Source organism: Uloborus diversus, chromosome 10 (genome assembly GCF_026930045.1).
Source record: "Uloborus diversus isolate 005 chromosome 10, Udiv.v.3.1, whole genome shotgun sequence".
Taxonomy (NCBI): domain Eukaryota; kingdom Metazoa; phylum Arthropoda; class Arachnida; order Araneae; family Uloboridae; genus Uloborus; species Uloborus diversus.
This window is the reverse complement of record NC_072740.1, coordinates 35,809,263-35,826,819: the sequence shown is the minus strand read 5'-3', so window position 1 is coordinate 35,826,819 and position 17,557 is coordinate 35,809,263. Positions and strand designations below refer to the sequence as shown.

At 33.7% G+C, this 17,557-nt stretch overlaps 1 protein-coding gene across 1 annotated transcript in view; it reads right to left on the bottom strand.

Annotated features, from left to right (window-relative positions):
• Window positions 1-17,557, bottom strand: part of LOC129231871 (AP-3 complex subunit delta-1-like) — a 189,039-nt gene that overhangs the window by 116,817 nt on the left and 54,665 nt on the right. The window contains exons 5-6 of the mRNA XM_054866261.1: window positions 16,568-16,675; window positions 14,150-14,279 (exon numbers count right to left, since the gene is read on the bottom strand). Of these exons, the coding sequence (XP_054722236.1) occupies window positions 14,150-14,279; window positions 16,568-16,675 (238 nt within the window). The remainder of the gene's footprint in view (window positions 1-14,149; window positions 14,280-16,567; window positions 16,676-17,557) is intronic.

Below are 17,557 nucleotides of genomic sequence, written 5' to 3'. Positions count from 1 at the left end.
AATCAAACACATACTTGACTGATGACACTAGCAAGATGTACTCAAACTTTAACACTTTCACTTAAAGTTTAGAAGAATACTGATCAGTGGAGGCCCTAAGTCTTGTGGGGCCTTGGGCGAAAAAAAATTGTGGGGCCCTCAGTTACAAGAAATTGACAAAAATTAATAACTGTATAATTAAGTGAGGTGTACAATGCAAGAGCGATATACCCCTCCTCCCCCCCCCCTCTGATTGAAACCCCTTAATAAATAAAAATATCCCTAGAAACAGCCCTTTAAAATTTTCAATGACCCAGTTTCATCCCCCCCCCCTTGTGGGCACCTAATGTTATTTATGTTAGTAGTTAATAATTGTTATTAGCTAGTTAGTTAATAATTATGTTCGTTTATAAAGTGTTAATACCTAATTAAAATGAACAAAAAGTTTTTTGTCAATACAATCCTCAATATACAGGATGTTCCGTTTTAACCTGCAAAACCTTTATTTTCACAACCGTTAGTCCTAGACGTATATTTCCAAATTGCAAAAATGCTCAAAATCAGTTGCAGAGTTAAGATATTGAAAGTTTGAAGCAAAAATAAAAATGAATCTAGAAATACAAAAGTTAACTTTTTATAAGAGCCCTAGGTTTCCTAACTAATATTTAGAGAAATAATCTCCATAAAAACTATTACTGACACAAAAAAATTGATATTTGTTCGACAAAAACTCAAGGAGATATTCCAGTTTACAGTTTTAAGAGATGTTTTTATTTCGGTTTGAAAAATATTGCTCAGTGCATCAATATTACTCTCAGAATTTATTCTGCCCTGCACAAAAAGTATTGGTAGTTTCCGTTTGTTGCAAATCTTCCTCAAATCATTACTGAGCCGCCTCCAAATGCATGCTTTGAGAATTTTCTTTCCTTCACAGAGATCATATCAGAAGTAGCAAAAGCCATCTATATATATAGTTCATCCTAATTAAACTTTTTCCTATCGGAAAACACTACATTATCCCCCTTTTTAATTATAACAATGCATTTTTGGGAAGTTCAATCTTTGATCTCTCTACTCAGCTATATCTAAAAAACAATATAGCATTAATAATTTTCCATGCTTTATTTTGGCTTATAAATGCAGCTGTCCCGCTCCTCCTGCAATCATTCTTCCCGACTCTCCCCTATTTATTGTAGTTATTATACATAAGTAAATAGTTAGCAAAAATATGAAATTTTAGTTCTTAAAGACAATTCCTAAGGTTTAAGAAAGTTTTTGTAACTTAATTCATTTTTATTACAAACATTGAAAGTCATCCCGTTATCTAACTGGCGGGTGAATTGTTCCCCAAAGTAGAAATTCCAACAGAATCGTGTGTTTGTTTACATGGCGCGATGATGTGACGTCACTGTTTCCGAGTTGAGTAACTTTTTGCTGAGTGCATGTGAACAACTGTTTTAAAAGGTTTCACATTTAAAATATAAACGATGTATTGTGTTGTTTCACAGTGATAATTTATGCATGTGATTCGATAAACGTCACATCATCACGTGGTGGGATTGGGAAATATATTTAAGTGAGTGCACTCAATCAATCAATCTCTTACTCTTATCTTATTAGCTTTGATGTCACCGTAACTGTAGTTCAGTGTTTTGTGGGAGCGGTGTGCTCCAGTTTGTCAGTTGTATGTTGTCGAGTGGACTTCAATTTCATAAAAGATGTAGGAAATAAGTTCGTTGTACCTTGCTAAAGAAGCCGGCAGGTTCCATTCGTCACCTTGAGATTGTTTGATGGTGAAGGAAATGAAAGAGTGAAAGACTGGAGTTTCTTTAACGGAAGTTGATGTTGTTGGATATAGGCTTCACAAGACCGTAAAAGGAGTAAAAGGTGTCCTGAAGTCTGACTGGACTGGATGTCTGAGTGTAAGGGTTCTTCATCGGATGTGGCAGTTCTTGGTGTCTGAGAGGTCAAGTCTATGGGAAATTCAGCATGGTGGCTGGCCACAAGTGGTACGGGCTACAATCAACTTTCACTTAGGATCCTATGGATGGATCAGGTCCTCACGTTTTGATATGCCAAGTATTAAGAACGGAATATCCTGAGTGGTATGAACTTTCACTTTAAGTTTTACCACGACTATTCTATTTTTAACCATTGGAACCTCAAGGTGGACTAGCATTTGACTAGTAAATTTTGGAACTGAACGATACTGTATTATGAAAAGTGTTCCTATGAATGTTTCTTGCAGGGGTTTATTTTCAGTCAAAATGTAGTGGGTTTAAAAGTAGCTTATTAACCCTTGTTGATATTACAAGTTTTAAGATATATTTATTGTTATTGAATAAAATTGTTTTTGGCTGCTAAATATGTTTTTAATTCCATTTTTTCCCCGAGCAGATCACTCCACAAATTTTCCGTTGAGCTTGCACTGGCCCGTTTTAGTTCCTCAAACTTTGGGTATTTCATTCACGGTAGCATGTGAGTCCAACATAAACCAGTGAGAAAAAACAGAAAATTATTAAAAGTAATCACAAAATCAATGTTGTTGTTCTCTCGTGCCAATTAGGCTGGCAATTTGGGAAGCGCTGCTTCACTTTCCCATCTGCACCAATAGTTTGGTGTGAAATCCGACTTCCACAGTACATGCATGCTATAGGAACCAGTACAGAGTAGGCAACCATTCACAGTATAACAACAAATTCACACAAAGAAGGGACAAGGAGGAAGAAAGTACATCTATTCTTGAGACTAGATTCAAATCCAGGACCTCTCAAATTGTAGTCAGACACTCTGACCACTAAATAAGGCTGCCAGGTCAAAATGAATGTAAAAATATCATAAAATATTACTATTATAAATATAACTTATTAAGGAAATCTTTTAACGCTGCCAGGGGCTCAGTAATGTAGCCAATGGGGGGGGGGAGGTCCGTACCCCCTCCGAAATGAGTAAGTGTAAATATATGACAGCAGAAAAAAATGCTTTGCGTTAGTAAAAAAAATGGAACAAGAAAAATATGCATATATGTTTATCTTGTACAATGTACAACATACAAAAAAAAACCTTGCAGGGAAAATTGATAAAGTAAAATGGGTGGGGGGAAGGGGGGACAAAATGAGGGAGCACTGTAAGGCATTGAACTTTTTTACAATGATTTTCAATTTTTCGCTAGTGTGCGAAAATATTCCTCTTTGCAGTAACCAAAACATTGGTTTTCTTTGTATCATTAAAGTAGATGCAAATTCTGAGAATATACCTGTTTAGAATTCAACAAAAGGCACTTCTTTGTTTGGTTCCCTCCAAATGTCCTAGAATTTTGTCCCTGCATAGGTTTCCTGGGGAAGTGGTTAATCTATTTTGCATTAAATTTTGCTGCCTGTTTTAAATTCAAATGCATTTAAAATTTTTACTTGTCAGATAAAAAAACAAATAAAATTTTCGTCTGTAAAATCTATTTTGCTTATTTTGAAGAAGATCTCCATATCAATTTGTCAAATTTCCTTACCCCCCCCCCCCCCCAAATAACTTCCTGGCTACGCCGCTGATTGTACCCCTCCGAAATGAAATCCTGGCTACGCCACTGCACGGACTGTCACACAGAGGTGTAGCTAGACCCGACTTTCGGGGGGGCGGGGGGTTAGTTCATATATATATATATATATATGTGTGTGTGTGTGTGTAAACTTTTTTTAGTATTAAAAAAAATAAGAGGGAGGTGAATCTTACAAACTTTGGAATTGAATGCCCCAAGTCCGATACCTGTGTCAAACAAAACAAAAGCAAAGAAATTTTTTTATATTTTTCTAATGTTATGGAAAATTCAACTTTTTTTTTTTTCCTCCATTTAATTTAAAGTGAAATTTTCTAGCAACGTCTTGTCAAAACCAGTCAATTCAAACCAATGAGCGTGTTCCGGTCATTTCAAAGTGACTGCTTAATTTAGAGGCTAACACACATCTACAAAAGCTGGCATCCCTGAAAGTTAATAGATACTTCCATTTCCGCCTGTAAACTGGATGTTTGACTTTCAATCTCATCGGTGGACAGACTAGAAAGACTTTTTACTAACTTCGTTTGCACTAAAAGTATGACAAAAATAAAAAAAAAAGACTTCTTGAATTATAATCCGCAAAAAATGAAATTGCTTTTCATATCGTTATATTTATATGTTGCTTTTTATGTATTTACATTTATGCTAATTTTAAAGCAGTTAATAAAATTTGAATGAAAAAAATTAGGGAAGAAATGTAGGCGGTAGAAAGTTATTCGCTCAAAGCTGCATACCGCGTGTTCTCCTTTCAAGTTTCTATTTTTATTTTTATTATCTGCTTTAGAATTTACATAAATATCTATTTGAGAGAGCAACAGCAATTTTCGAGTGTTATAAACAGAAGTCTTTTTTATTTTCTACTTTTTAATGCGAACCAAGCTAACAGAAATAGTCTAGATTCATTTCGTTTTTTAACATTTTATTCATGTAATGCCATGCAGTTTTCCTTTTTAATTAAAATAAAATCACCTTCAGAAGGGTCCAATGGGACTAGGGCTGCTTTGCAGACTGTACTTCGTTTTCTTCAGATGACGTTTACTTTCTCTTTTTAGAGCAAACCTTTTCTTCATTTTCATTTTTTTCTTAGGGTTTAAAAAAGCTTGTTGTCGGTTTAGCTCGGTTCATTATGCATCAACTTTCACTTAGAATGTACTATTTTAAACAGACTGTACGTTTCCAAAAGAATACGCAGTAAATACTGGATGAAAAATCAATGTGATTGCGATGTATACTCTGGTTAGCAAAGGTCATTTTGACTATGACCTATGACACACACGAGACCAGACCAACAAAAATCGTCTCAAATTCCAGTTATGCTATCATTTTCGGATTCGAAGTTCAATGATCTTTAAAGCAGCAAACAAAAACGTTTTCTTCAACTCAGAAACAGAGGAATCGTCTTCAAGAGCTGAGGGGGCAGTGGAAAAACGGGAGAAATGCGTTCCACGAATAGGCTTTCTAGGAAGATTAACAAAAGGACAGTCGTTTCGCGCACTTTCTTGGAAGACGAGTAAAGGGGTGAAATTCATGGGTTTTACGTTTAAGATGAACATTTCAAGTTCATGGTTAAAGATCATTCAAGTTAAAAGCCATTTCACTCTGTTATCTGGATTAATACTGTTCTTTGGTTGCTCACTTTCTTAAAATTGTGATTCCTTAGAAAACCGAAATGATAGGAGTAAAAAGAAAGGTATACGATTTTTTCAAGTGATGAAAAAAGGAAAATCGTAGAATATTGGCCAAGTTAGATTTGCAGCAATTGCTAACCTCAAGAGAATAAATCTAGAGTGCTCGGGAAAAAGAGTATAAGTCAAAAATTGAGTAAAATCAGGTTATTTCATATTTATACTATATGGACCTTATCTTTCATTGCGGTTCAGATAGTAAATGTCAATTCGTTTTAATTCTTTGTGAAAGCAATATAGTATAAAGCAGGTAAGTCATTTTTGCTAAAGGGAAAAAGAGTATAAGTCGAACTGTACTGTTAAGAGCATTCTGTCATGATCAGCACCATGGGCATTTTAGTATAAGTCAAGATTATCAGATTGGATTCCCCCTAGCGGGTTGATAACAACACTGACTTGTACTTTTAGGATCACATTTTCTGTAGGTTTCAAAGCTGTTACCACTTGTTGCTTGTTAGTGTTGAAGAATATTCTCGTTATCAAACTTTGTTTTATAATTTCAATATGTATTCTCGTGCTAGAAAAATATTAAGTTTGTGTAAAAGTTCGGTAGAAACAGAAAGTTTCAAGAGGAAAGATTCTGAAGACAATCATGTTAATATGATGTTTGGAAAGAAATCGAGACTTATCGAAGAAAACCAAAATGTGTCCATCTATGATTTAACTAAAAGTTATTCAGGTAAGTTTTCATCAAATGTTTACTATCCCTAGAGGTTACTTAAGAATATTATTTGTAATAAGGTATGCGTCCACGTTTCCTAACAGGAAACGGTGTATACGAAATTGTAAGATAACAAAAATTTAGAAATTAAATATTTATCGTGAGAGGATATATCTCATTAATATTCAACAAAACATGTTCATGTTTATTTCAGAAGAAGTCAAAGGAATAGATATCACCTATCATGATGAATTGTTAGCTAGTGATCCCGGAATTAATAAAATGATTTACACCGAATTGACAGCTCACAATTCTAACATTTCAGAGGAATCAGGTAAATTTGTTTAATGTACTCTTATTTTTTTGTACTTTATTTTGTTTGGATTTTATTTTGTTCTTGTTTGTATAGATGAAGTCGGAGGAATAGATATCACCATCCATGATGAATTGTCAGCTAGTGATCCCGGAAATAATAAAACGATTTACACTGAATTGACAGCCTACAATTCTAACATTTCAGAGGAAGCAGGTAAATTTGTTCAATGTACTCTTATTTTTTGTACTTTATTTTGTTCGGATTTTATTTTGTTCTTGTTTGTTACAGAAGAAGTCGGAGGAATAGATATCACCATCCATGATGAATTGTCAGCTAGTGATCCCGGAATTAATAAAACGATTTACACCGAATTGACAGCCTACAATTCTAACATTTCTGAGGAAGCTGGTAAGTTTGTTTAATGTACTGTTATTTTTTTTATTTTTATTTTTGTTTGGATTTTATTTTGTTCTTGTTTGTTATAGAAGAAGTCGAAGGATATGATGTGATTATTAATGATGAATTATCAGATGGTGACCCTTCTTTTGTACCCAGCACTGAAGAAGATTCCTCAAATGATGGTGTTGAACTAATGAAGTTAACTTCGACATGGCATAATAAAAGAAAAAGAAACTCAACCACAGCCCGACAAGTAAGTGATGTCTCAGTTCTTCCAAAATTTGGCTCACATCCCTATGCACGGAAAAAGAGAACTGACAGAAAAAGAAAAAGAAACTTGGGTATTTCTTATGAGACTGCTTCCGGAAAATTAGTGAAGGCGCGAGTAGCAGGGCACTTGGGGAATTGCCGTAACAATTGCAGAGACAAGGTACCACAAAATGTCATTCAGGTTATTCATAATGAATACTGGGCATTAGGGGACAGAAATAAAAGAGTTTCATTCATTGCCAGCATGGTAGATACAAAGCAAACAATGGTAACCAGAAAGAGAGGAGTAGAAGAGAGTAAAGAGAGGAACCGGTCTATTACTCATCACTTTCATTTGAAGGTAAATGGTGAAAGAATTCGAATTTGCCGAGGATGCTTCATGAAAATTCTAGATGAGACAAATATGTTTGTTACTCTTGCCATAAAAAATAGTCGTGCAACTGTCTCTGGTAATACTAGAAATGACCAAAGGGGTCACGCTACTCCCGCAAACAAGCACTCTGAGGAAACAATTAAGGCTGTTGAAGACCATATAAAATCATTTCCTCTGTATGAGTCGCACTATACTCGGAGAGACAGTACCAAGAAATATCTCCCTCCTCATTTAAACCTCCAAATCATGTATGGTCTCTATTGCGAAAATAGAGAAAACCCGGTTTCCAGACCAATTTATGAAAGAGAGTTTCATAAAATGAAAATTTCGTTTAAAGAACCCAAGGTAGACACTTGCCATAAATGTGACACACTAGCTTTGAGAAAAAAATTGGCCGAAGATCATGAAAGAGAAATAATACAAAAAGAAATCAATGAACATCATGCTGCAGCTGATCAGGCTTATCTAGAAAAAGATAAAGCAAAGCAAATGGCAAAATCAGATAGCCAAATGCTTGCATATACATTTGATCTGCAGCAATGCTTGCCAACACCCTTTGTGAACTCATCGGTATCATTTTACAAACGACAGCTGTGGACGTTTAATCTCACAATGCATGAGAGTGGTGCTGGAGATGTGAAGTGCTACATGTGGAATGAATCCGAAGGCGGGCGGGGAGGAAATCAAATTGCCACATGTATCTTTAAAGAGCTGTGTTCTCTTCCCCCGCAGGTCAAGAAAGTAGTACTGTTCTCAGACACATGTGGAGGACAAAACAAGAACTCGCATGTATCAGCAATGTTCCTGACAACAATGCAAAAAAACAACAATTTAGAAATTGTGGATCATAAATTCATGGTTAGTGGCCACAGCCATTTAGAATGCGATATTGATCATGGCCTAATTGAAAAACAAAAAAAGAAACTACAAATACCTATTAGCCATCCCCATGATTGGTACAATTTGGTCAGAGGGATTGGAAAAAAGAAAAAGTTTCAAGTAACAGAATTAACTCACACTGATTTCTTAGACTTCGCAGGCTTACTGAAAACTAATTTGGTGCTAAGAAAGAAAGATAAGGAAGGTAATAATTCATTGATTATTTTAAATTCATTTTTTCATATTGTCATAGTATAATTGGTCTATTTAATTTATTTAATTGTAATTATTTATTTATTTGCTATAGGTAATTCTTTTTCTTGGCATGATATCAAGTGGCTCAGGTATACAAAGGAATTCGGAATAGTGCTGTTCAAGGAAAGCTTAAGAGAGGACCAACCATTTAGAACCTTAGATTTAGTTCGAAGAAACCATGAAAATGCTAGACTGGAACTAAAGTATTGTTATAACCAAACACTGTCCGTTTCCAAAGAGAAAAAAAAAGACTTAATGGAGTTGCTACCATTAATAAGTCCCGTATTCCATAACTTTTACATAAATCTAAAGACTGATAATAGGATAAGGGATACATTATTGGATTCCAACTGCCAAGATGAAGAGTAAATCCAGAACATTTTCACAAAATTGAATAGTTGATTTCCAGATAAAACTGAATTATGATTATTATGATTATTATTTTATAGTACTTTTGTTAATAAAAATGAAATTTCTCACACTTCTTGGCTTACATTTTTTTTTTTACTAATCTACTTCATTCAACCTTCTTCATGAGTCTTTATTGCAGGTCAACTCCCCCCCCCCCCTCCAAGCAAAATCAGTGTTATTTTTAAATTATTATTATTAATCAAAGAACCATGTGAAACTGTACATAATAACACCTGTTCCAAACAGTATAAGTCACGCCTACATTCAGATCAAAATGATATAAGTCAAATAATTTAATTATTTTCAACAATATAGTTCAAATGAAGGTTAAGCAATGTTGATTTACTAATTTTGAAAAAGAAAATTGTAGTAAACATTGTGAAAATAAACAAACACCTGATGGAGTGGTCTACTTCTGAAATCTAGAAGGAAAGCTGTGGAAAAACAGCTCCCCTTAAAATTCAGTATTTTTGACTTATACTCTTTTGCCCGAGCACCCTAGAAATAATGAATCCAAAAAAAAAAAAAAATCAGGGACCAAAAAGCAATAAGACTTTTTCTTGAAAAAGATATGCTTAAAGTTTCTTTTACTGTCAAAATGATTCCTTAAACTTGCAATAAAGCACTTAATATTATAATAATAGAATAAATACCTAACAAAACTAATACAGAGGAATTTTAATCAAGAGCCCACATTGTCTTTAGTATCGATTTCAAATTTTCACCATCATATTCCAAATTTCTATAAAATTTCTCAAAGCCCTCGTATCTCAAAACCTCTTTATCTCGATTGTTTTCTTCCCTGTGAAATTCGAAGTGTATACAGATTCAACTGTATGCAATATCCCCACTGCGCCACTCATAAAATTAAACACATTTAGCAATTTGCAGAATCGATGACGAAGAAAGGCTGCATATACATGGATTTAACAAATCAATCTCATTTCTAAAGCGAAGTGTCAAATTTCAGTCAATTATCAAAAAATTGTCACAGAAGAGGGAGGCTTCTTTATGCTTGAGGAGCAGATTTTCAATGCCATTGGGGGGGGGGGGGGGAGTGAATTTTTGACCTTTGTTACTCAGAAAAAAGTCGTTTTGATTTTTTTTCTTTTTCTTCTTTGTTTTTTTTTTCTCTCTTTTTTTTGAGACAAACGTTTCGGGGGGAGGGGGGGTTGTCTCCAACCCCCCCTTAGCTACGCCCCTGCTGTCACATATTTCACAGACCGGTGCCGATCCTCTGAACCAGTGGTTAAGAATCCCTGTTTCAGAAGACATCTGTTACATTTCAAGGCAAAAACCAAAATACTTACTTATTACAAAACATTGTCATTGTGACACTTTAAATTAAGAAACTGTACTGAAACTTAATTCTTTTACTATTTTACCTGCTAAACTCTTCTATAACGTGACTCTGAAGTCCAAACTTGAACCATATTCTTTTTTCATCAAAATAATAGTAAATGAGGAGAGCCAATCTTGCATGACACTTTTTAAATAAATTTAACCCGCGAGAATGCGCGCTACTCGGACGAACAAGAGAACGCGCAAGGGGTGTTCTGCACCTCAGTGGAGAATTTCTATAATTTACTAAGCAAAAGTTTATTTTTCACCTTTTTTTTTTGGTTTTTTACTTTCTTATGCCAAACATAATTATAACTTTAAACTTTGTAAAGCAACCTATTTAATGAGTGATTTTCGCCAAATTAATACCAAAATTTAAAATTTATTTCATATAAATACTCACTGACATTAGCTGATGCATTCGGTACACATTGCATTGGAATGTTTTTTTTTTGCAAAGCATTTTAAGCATTTAAAACAACAAGATTTTGCTGGCAGTTCTCTTACTACCACAGAGATAACAGCACTTGTGTGGCACCTTTTTTTTTTGGCTCTGTTGAAAAATTACTTCTTAACTTTTTTTTTATGCTTGACATCACTCTCTTATCCGCATGGTTCTTGACAAGTTGAACTGTCAAGCCTTTAATGAATGGTCTCGTCGTTTTTAATACTTATTTGAGAATCTTTGATTAAGTGTGGCAAAACTCTGCAGTTGATTCGAGGGTCTGTCCAGGATTTTTCACAGGGTCCGTTTTTCATGAAAAATCAAATAATTTTGTGAAAAAGTTTTTTTTTGTTTGTAAAAACGAAATTTCAGAATTTTGAAATGGCGCAATCTGCATCATTGACACTTAAAGTGAAGTTTTTCCCTCTTTTTTTGCTAAGAATATAATTCTTGAGTGTTTTCTAGTATTCGGGGGGGGGGGGGGCATCGTTCTCTGGGAGATGGGCACCCTTCAAATATCAATATTTATCTACCCTTCTACGTTATGTTAAATTATGCTAGAAATGTTATGTGTATAGTATTTAAAATAATTGTAAGCAACAAATTCAGGCAGGGGCTCTGCAATTAAATTTTTGACCCAAGACGCTCAAGAGCACAGAATTTTGTTTAAAACTTATAAACTCTGATTTCTACAAAAAAAAAAAAAAAAAAAGATTTTATTTGTTTACCTCTTAACAATGCATACTAAACATTGAAAATTCAAAAAATCAGATTCCCATAGTGGATGCTAAGAGATTGTGATCCTCAAAGTGAAGGCATCAAAAGTATAAAAACGGCTTGTAAAAGAAATATTTTTGATAAAATTATTTCAGAATTGCATTTTAGAGTCCTATGATAAACATATCATTCATATCTGGACACAGTTAAAGCAAAAAGTCAAAAATTAAACCATTGATTCAGCATTCTAATTTCTGACTCATAAAAGAAAATAGAAATTATCCTTTAAAATCTTGAAATAGGCGTTGTTACAAAAGTAAAGAGACTTTTCATTTATTTGTATCCTAATAAAGCGAAGTTAGCTTGAAAAAAGAATAAAATATGATTCTCATATCGGATGTAAAAATATTGCATTTTTGAAAATGTAGGCTCTAAAGAAAAAAATGGAAAATAAAAGTTTATTTAAAATTAATTATCCTTTTAAAATCGAAAAATCAAACCCATATAACTGTCTCCCAAAATAACAGTTAAACATCACACGCTAAGTGGCGATAAGTTTGAAGTTGGTAACCTTATCTGAAGCTCTGAAATGATCACATTTTCACCCCACCCCTACTACCCTTTGCAGTTCTAAGTTCATTTCGCTGTATATTATTGTTTATTAAATCATGAGTGGGGAGAAAAGTGCTAGGACACTTTTTCAGAGAAGTTTACAACAATACCGCTGCATAAAACAAACAAGCAAAATTACAAACCATACTGACTTACAGCTATTAATTTCTTTCAAAGAAACAAACTACAAGCTTTATATTTATTTGGCAGTAGTAGTTATTTGTAGTAGAGTTATTTATTGGTAGTAGTTATTTATCGCTTACAGGAGCAGCATAAGAGGGCCGATTTTTTTTTTTTTTCTTTTTCAAAATTAGCAGATTTTGTATAAGCTGAACCCTCGACTATGACTTTAAAAAGGTTCCAAAAATAATCGTTTTTATACGAGGAAATATGTGTTATTTTGATTTGAGATTTGTTCTTTCAATAAACAATTTGAGAAAGATCCATTTTGTTTACCATAATTTTGTGAAGGGTCCGTTTTGGTTGACCCAAATTTCCTCTGGTCAGATCCCTGTGATTGCAGTTATATTTAGAAGAGATAAAAATATCACAATTGGAACTTGTTTTTTTTTTTTTTTTTTTTTTTAAATCCATTCTGTAGAATAAGCAGCTAACCAATAAATGCCTTCAGTACATTTTTGCTGATATCATTGACATTTTTTTTATGGAGTAAAATTATAACTAATATCTTCAAAAGGTATTAGCAGACCTTAATAAAAAAAATTGACAATGATTCTGAAGGTGTTGAAATAGTGCTTGCATGCTTCGAGCTTCCTAGAAGTTTCTAAATAATGTTCTTTCTGGTGTTCTTACGTTAGAACAATATTTTTATTTCATCCTTTTTGTTTGACCACCTTTTCCAATGGGAAAAAGTTTCATTTTTACGCCCAATTATTTCATCATCTTCAGATATATCCTCAGTTTCACTATCAGAATTATGGCAACTATAATTTAACATTATTATTAGGCTCTCATCAGATTCATTTATCGATTCATCAGTGGAAACTTCCTTCAACAGCTTTTGCAAATGTCTCATATCCTCATCATACGTCATGTAGCGCAACATGTTTGAAGAAAATCAGAAAATCACAAGAATGTGCAAGGGGTGTTTTATACCCTATATGCGGAGTTCCAGGAAACCGCTGCAGGAATGCACACAATAAACATACCCCCCATTAGCAAGTGACTTTCAAACCAGCTATACGGAGTTTAATCCATTTTCAAATAAGAGAACTTAAAAAGTTCGAATAGTAAAGTTATGTGAGGTATCAAACACGTGCGCGTGCTCACGTGTTAATGAGTTTTAATTTCGAGAAACTCTATTCTGCTGGTGCTAATGTTACCGTCACATGAATTGTGCCTATCCACCCTTGTGTAACCTAAATGTTGGGGTAGACGCTCCAACATTGTTGCGGTTAAGTTTATTTTTTACGATGTATTAAGAACTGAAAGTACATCATCTTGTTCTCCATCATAGACCATAGTATGCCTACGCTTGCCCCCCACCAAGAACAACATCTGGGATTAATCCCCAAGGAGAACAAGAGGCTCTGTCAGCCTTTAGCCAGAAACTAGGTACCTGCCCCTGATGGGGGGGATGCACATCGGAGTAGTATTAGTTGTATGGGTGAGGGGGCCTGCTGGCTCTCGACGGGCCCTGTTTGTCCATGCTTTGCATTTATAATGGGGCTCAATGTTCAATAGAGCATTGAATTGAGTCAAATTTGTCCAATAAACACATTTAAAAAAATCTGGGGAAGAAAGTTATGATAATACAAGTTCCTGTGGGGGCCTGGGCAACTGCCTGGCTTCGGTGCCGCCCCTGATACTGATAATTAAAAGTCAACCTAAAGAATGGTTTTGATGTCTTTGTAGAGATGTTTTCTGCTCACCGACAGAGTTTTGCAATGTTTTTTTTTTCACTGCCGTTAAAATAACAAGTTCCTTGAAAAAAATCCAAGTCAAATTTGCTTCTTTGATGTAGCAGGTAAATATATCATCTGACAAACGGAACCAAGGCTCTTTGCTGAACAACACACTGTGTACTGTTAGCCAAGAGGCTCACTCATAACACCTTCAGATCCTTTCATAATCCATCATTCCCTTCATGGTGGTTTGGCACCAATGGCAGTATCACACAGGGTATCTGTTATTCATGCAACTTTCAGACAATTGTTATAAATCTGTTCTCCCAGATGTAAAAACTTTAGGTATTTGAATGCAAAAAATAAGTTATCAAACAGAAAAATAACTCACCAGGATCAGGGTCTTCAAGCTTTTCCTTAAGCCGAGGGAAAGCTGGGCGCAAAGCTTCTGGAAACTTTAAAAATATTTTATACATCAACAACACAGCTTTTTTTCGTAAATATGGTTTTGTTGATGAAAGCTATAGGGAAAAAAAGCATATATATAGATAATAAAAAATTAAAACCTAAATTATCTGTTTAAGTTTACTAAGTGAGCTGAAAAAAGGAAATAACTTAAAATCAGCATTAAATAGAAATAAAGTAGTTAAACATAACAATTAAAGTTCTAGAGTACAGTTGTGAATTTTATAAAATATTTTTTTAGATAAAAGAATTTCAAACAAATCCATAATGTTGCACTCTCATGCAATAACAAGAGTTGAACAAAAAATTTCTTTATAACTGATTATTTGCTACAATACCAAAGCTTTTAATTGAAGAATTATATCTACCTTTACCTTAATTAGCATTTTTATAACAACTGGCACACAGTCATCTATCTCTTAAAATTCAAATATATACTGTATCTAACATTGATTGAAGTTGAAATCTTTTTGTTTGTTTTTTTTTTAATAGTGCAAGTACTTTCTGGGAAGCTTTGGCTTACAGATTCCTTGAAAGTTTCTCATTGAATTACTGTCAAGTGAGTTGCTGGGATATTCTCTAAGGAATATTTAGGTTTTACAAGCATAAGCTGTTATAGTTCTGCCTCAGACCCAGCTTGAAGGTAGTAACTTACAGCTAATTACATTTAGAAGGCTTTGTTCAAAGAAATTCTTCATTTTCTTTAATGTGTGACATGTCCCTGAATCTTGCTCAGACACACCAGCTAAAGTGCCATCAGGAGGCAGTTTCTATAGCTAGAGTAAGTCCAGCTTAAGGTACATTAACATATTTAACTCCATTCATTATCCCTTTTGTTTAGACAAGCAAAAGAAGCCATAATAGCCCTGGATCTCTTTAAAAATGTTTCGTAGGTGCCCGAGAGAGTATTTTGGACTTGGGTGAACATCTGTCATCTGGTGCATTTTCTTGCTACGATGTTATCAAAGATAGCAGCTACTAGATCACATAAATGCTCATATCTATGTTATTACAAGACCAATTTGCATGAAACTCCCATTTTTTTTACTAGTTTGTATCATACTAGTTTGTTTTTAATTTACGCTGTTAAAAAATTTTTCTATATGAGCACATTTTGATGCAATGGCACCTTTTCTCATCTTTTTCTTTCTTTCTTTTTTTTTTTTTTGGTTTATACATTTAACAAAAGAAACTTATAATATTGTACTTTTTCTTTACAATTATGTTTAAATGGTAACCAAGATTAAAAAGTACATTGTAGTAAACTGTATCAGAAAATTTCATCGTTGCTGAATTTTGACATTTTCCCAGTCAAAAATAAATGAATAAATAAAGTTAAATTAAACAAATGAATAAATAAATGAAATTAATTTAAAAGACAGCTCTGGGGCCCCTAAAATTTGGGTGCTTTAAGTCAGTTCTTTGCCCATGCCATAGCAAGGTTCAGAGATGGAGCCCTTTCATTATTACTCACTGTACTAATCAATGATGTACATTAAAAATTTATTCTTTGAAGCCCATTACCTAGTTTGTTTCTCTTAACCGGTTGATATAGAGTACAGTTAGTATGGCCATTGCTTTAAGATGTTTAACTAGTCATACAGTTTAACCTTTTTTCAAAACTTTATCGGACACAAGTAGTTTTGGAAATATATTTACTAACTTGAAATTGTGGAGATTTTAGTGAATTTAAAATTAGCTAAAAGCTTCAGGAACCTCCTCCACCCCATTGGTTGGACTGAAAATAGCTCCATATTTTCAGATTAAGCATCCGTAATGTATTAAATTTGAACTTTTAATTTTCATACATTTTTTCTCTTGTTTATCAAAAGGAAAAATGTTTTTTTTTTCGCTTTTGGCAAAGAGCCCCATGCTAGTGCAGGGCCGATTGAACTCTTTTGGTTTAATTGGCCTAAGGCCAGCTTCTGATATCATAATACAGTAGTAGAACAGGTTTATAATTTTTCAGATTTTGCATTTTATAAGTTTTTGCTTAATGGACTATTTTACAGATTAATTAAATGATATTCTTAAATATCAATATATTTACACAGAAAAATAACTTTTAAGAACAAATAGAATTGATAAATTCGTTGCAAAAGTAATATTAATTCCAATATGCTGTTTACTTCTGGAAAGTTGTGATATTTCTAGAGAATTGGGGGCCATTGATCTTCACTGGGGATTGTAAATTGACTAGGACCAGTCTAGCTGGGCCCAGAGCCTGTTGCTGGTCGTCACTTTTGTATTTGTATTTGTATAGATCAGTGGTTTCAAAAACTACAGCAGAAATATTGAAATATACAGGTGATTTGTAACTTTCATACTAAAAAGTATTACTCACGAGTGTCATAACATCATTTGCGAGGTCACGAGCAAGATCAGCAGTCACAAAACAAGCAAATCCACTCATAGCTGTGCCAGCATCATACATATTTTGGCTGTTTAGATCCTGTATAAAAATGGCATTCAAAATAAAGCAAAAAATATTTATTTAAAACAGAGCATTTTTCAGTGCATCAAGTTTTAGTAGAAAATGAAAGTATAAGTATAAGCAGGGACACGGAACAGGAGCCCATAGCTGGAATGCTCCAGAGCAGTATTTTTACTGGAGCTGGAGCTCAAAATTTTCCTGTGCTCCAGGGCTCCTCTAGTTTAATAACCTTACAAGTTTTATTGATTTAATTTTATCACTTTTTTTTTCAGTCTTTCAAATAAACTGGAAAATTAAAAATTTTAGTTAGCAGATATTTTATTATTCTTGGGAATCACTTTATCCAGGGATTTTCTCTTTTCAATGAAAAGCAACCTTAAGTCACAATTCTGAGAGGGTATAAAAGGTTTGGCATAAGAGACCTGTTACTGCAAAGTATTTATACTTTTACAAAATAAAAAAAAGTATCAGACGAATATTGCTTCAACCATCAATTCCTGCAAAAGATAATCTGAAGCATGTTCATAGAATTTAAATAAAAAAATATATTTAGCAGAACATTTTAGAAACTGAAGAACATTGAAGAACAATACATTTTTATTTAAATCTATTGTGTTTTCTTTTTTTTTTTTCAATTTTCTTTTCTTTTTTTTAAATAATGCTTCTTTTGACAACAAAAATTACAAGTTAAAATCTGAAACTCAAAAGAATGTATAAATACAGTAGACGCCACTTAATGGGATCACATTCGCTTAACGTTATCAGAATCACCAAGTCCTGAAACACTTTTATATTAACACATGCTAAAAAAGTCATATATTGTAATCAGTCTTCGTTTATTGTTATCACTTTTTCATAAACTTTCAATCTTTTCCCTTTTTAGCTCCGCAATCCACATGA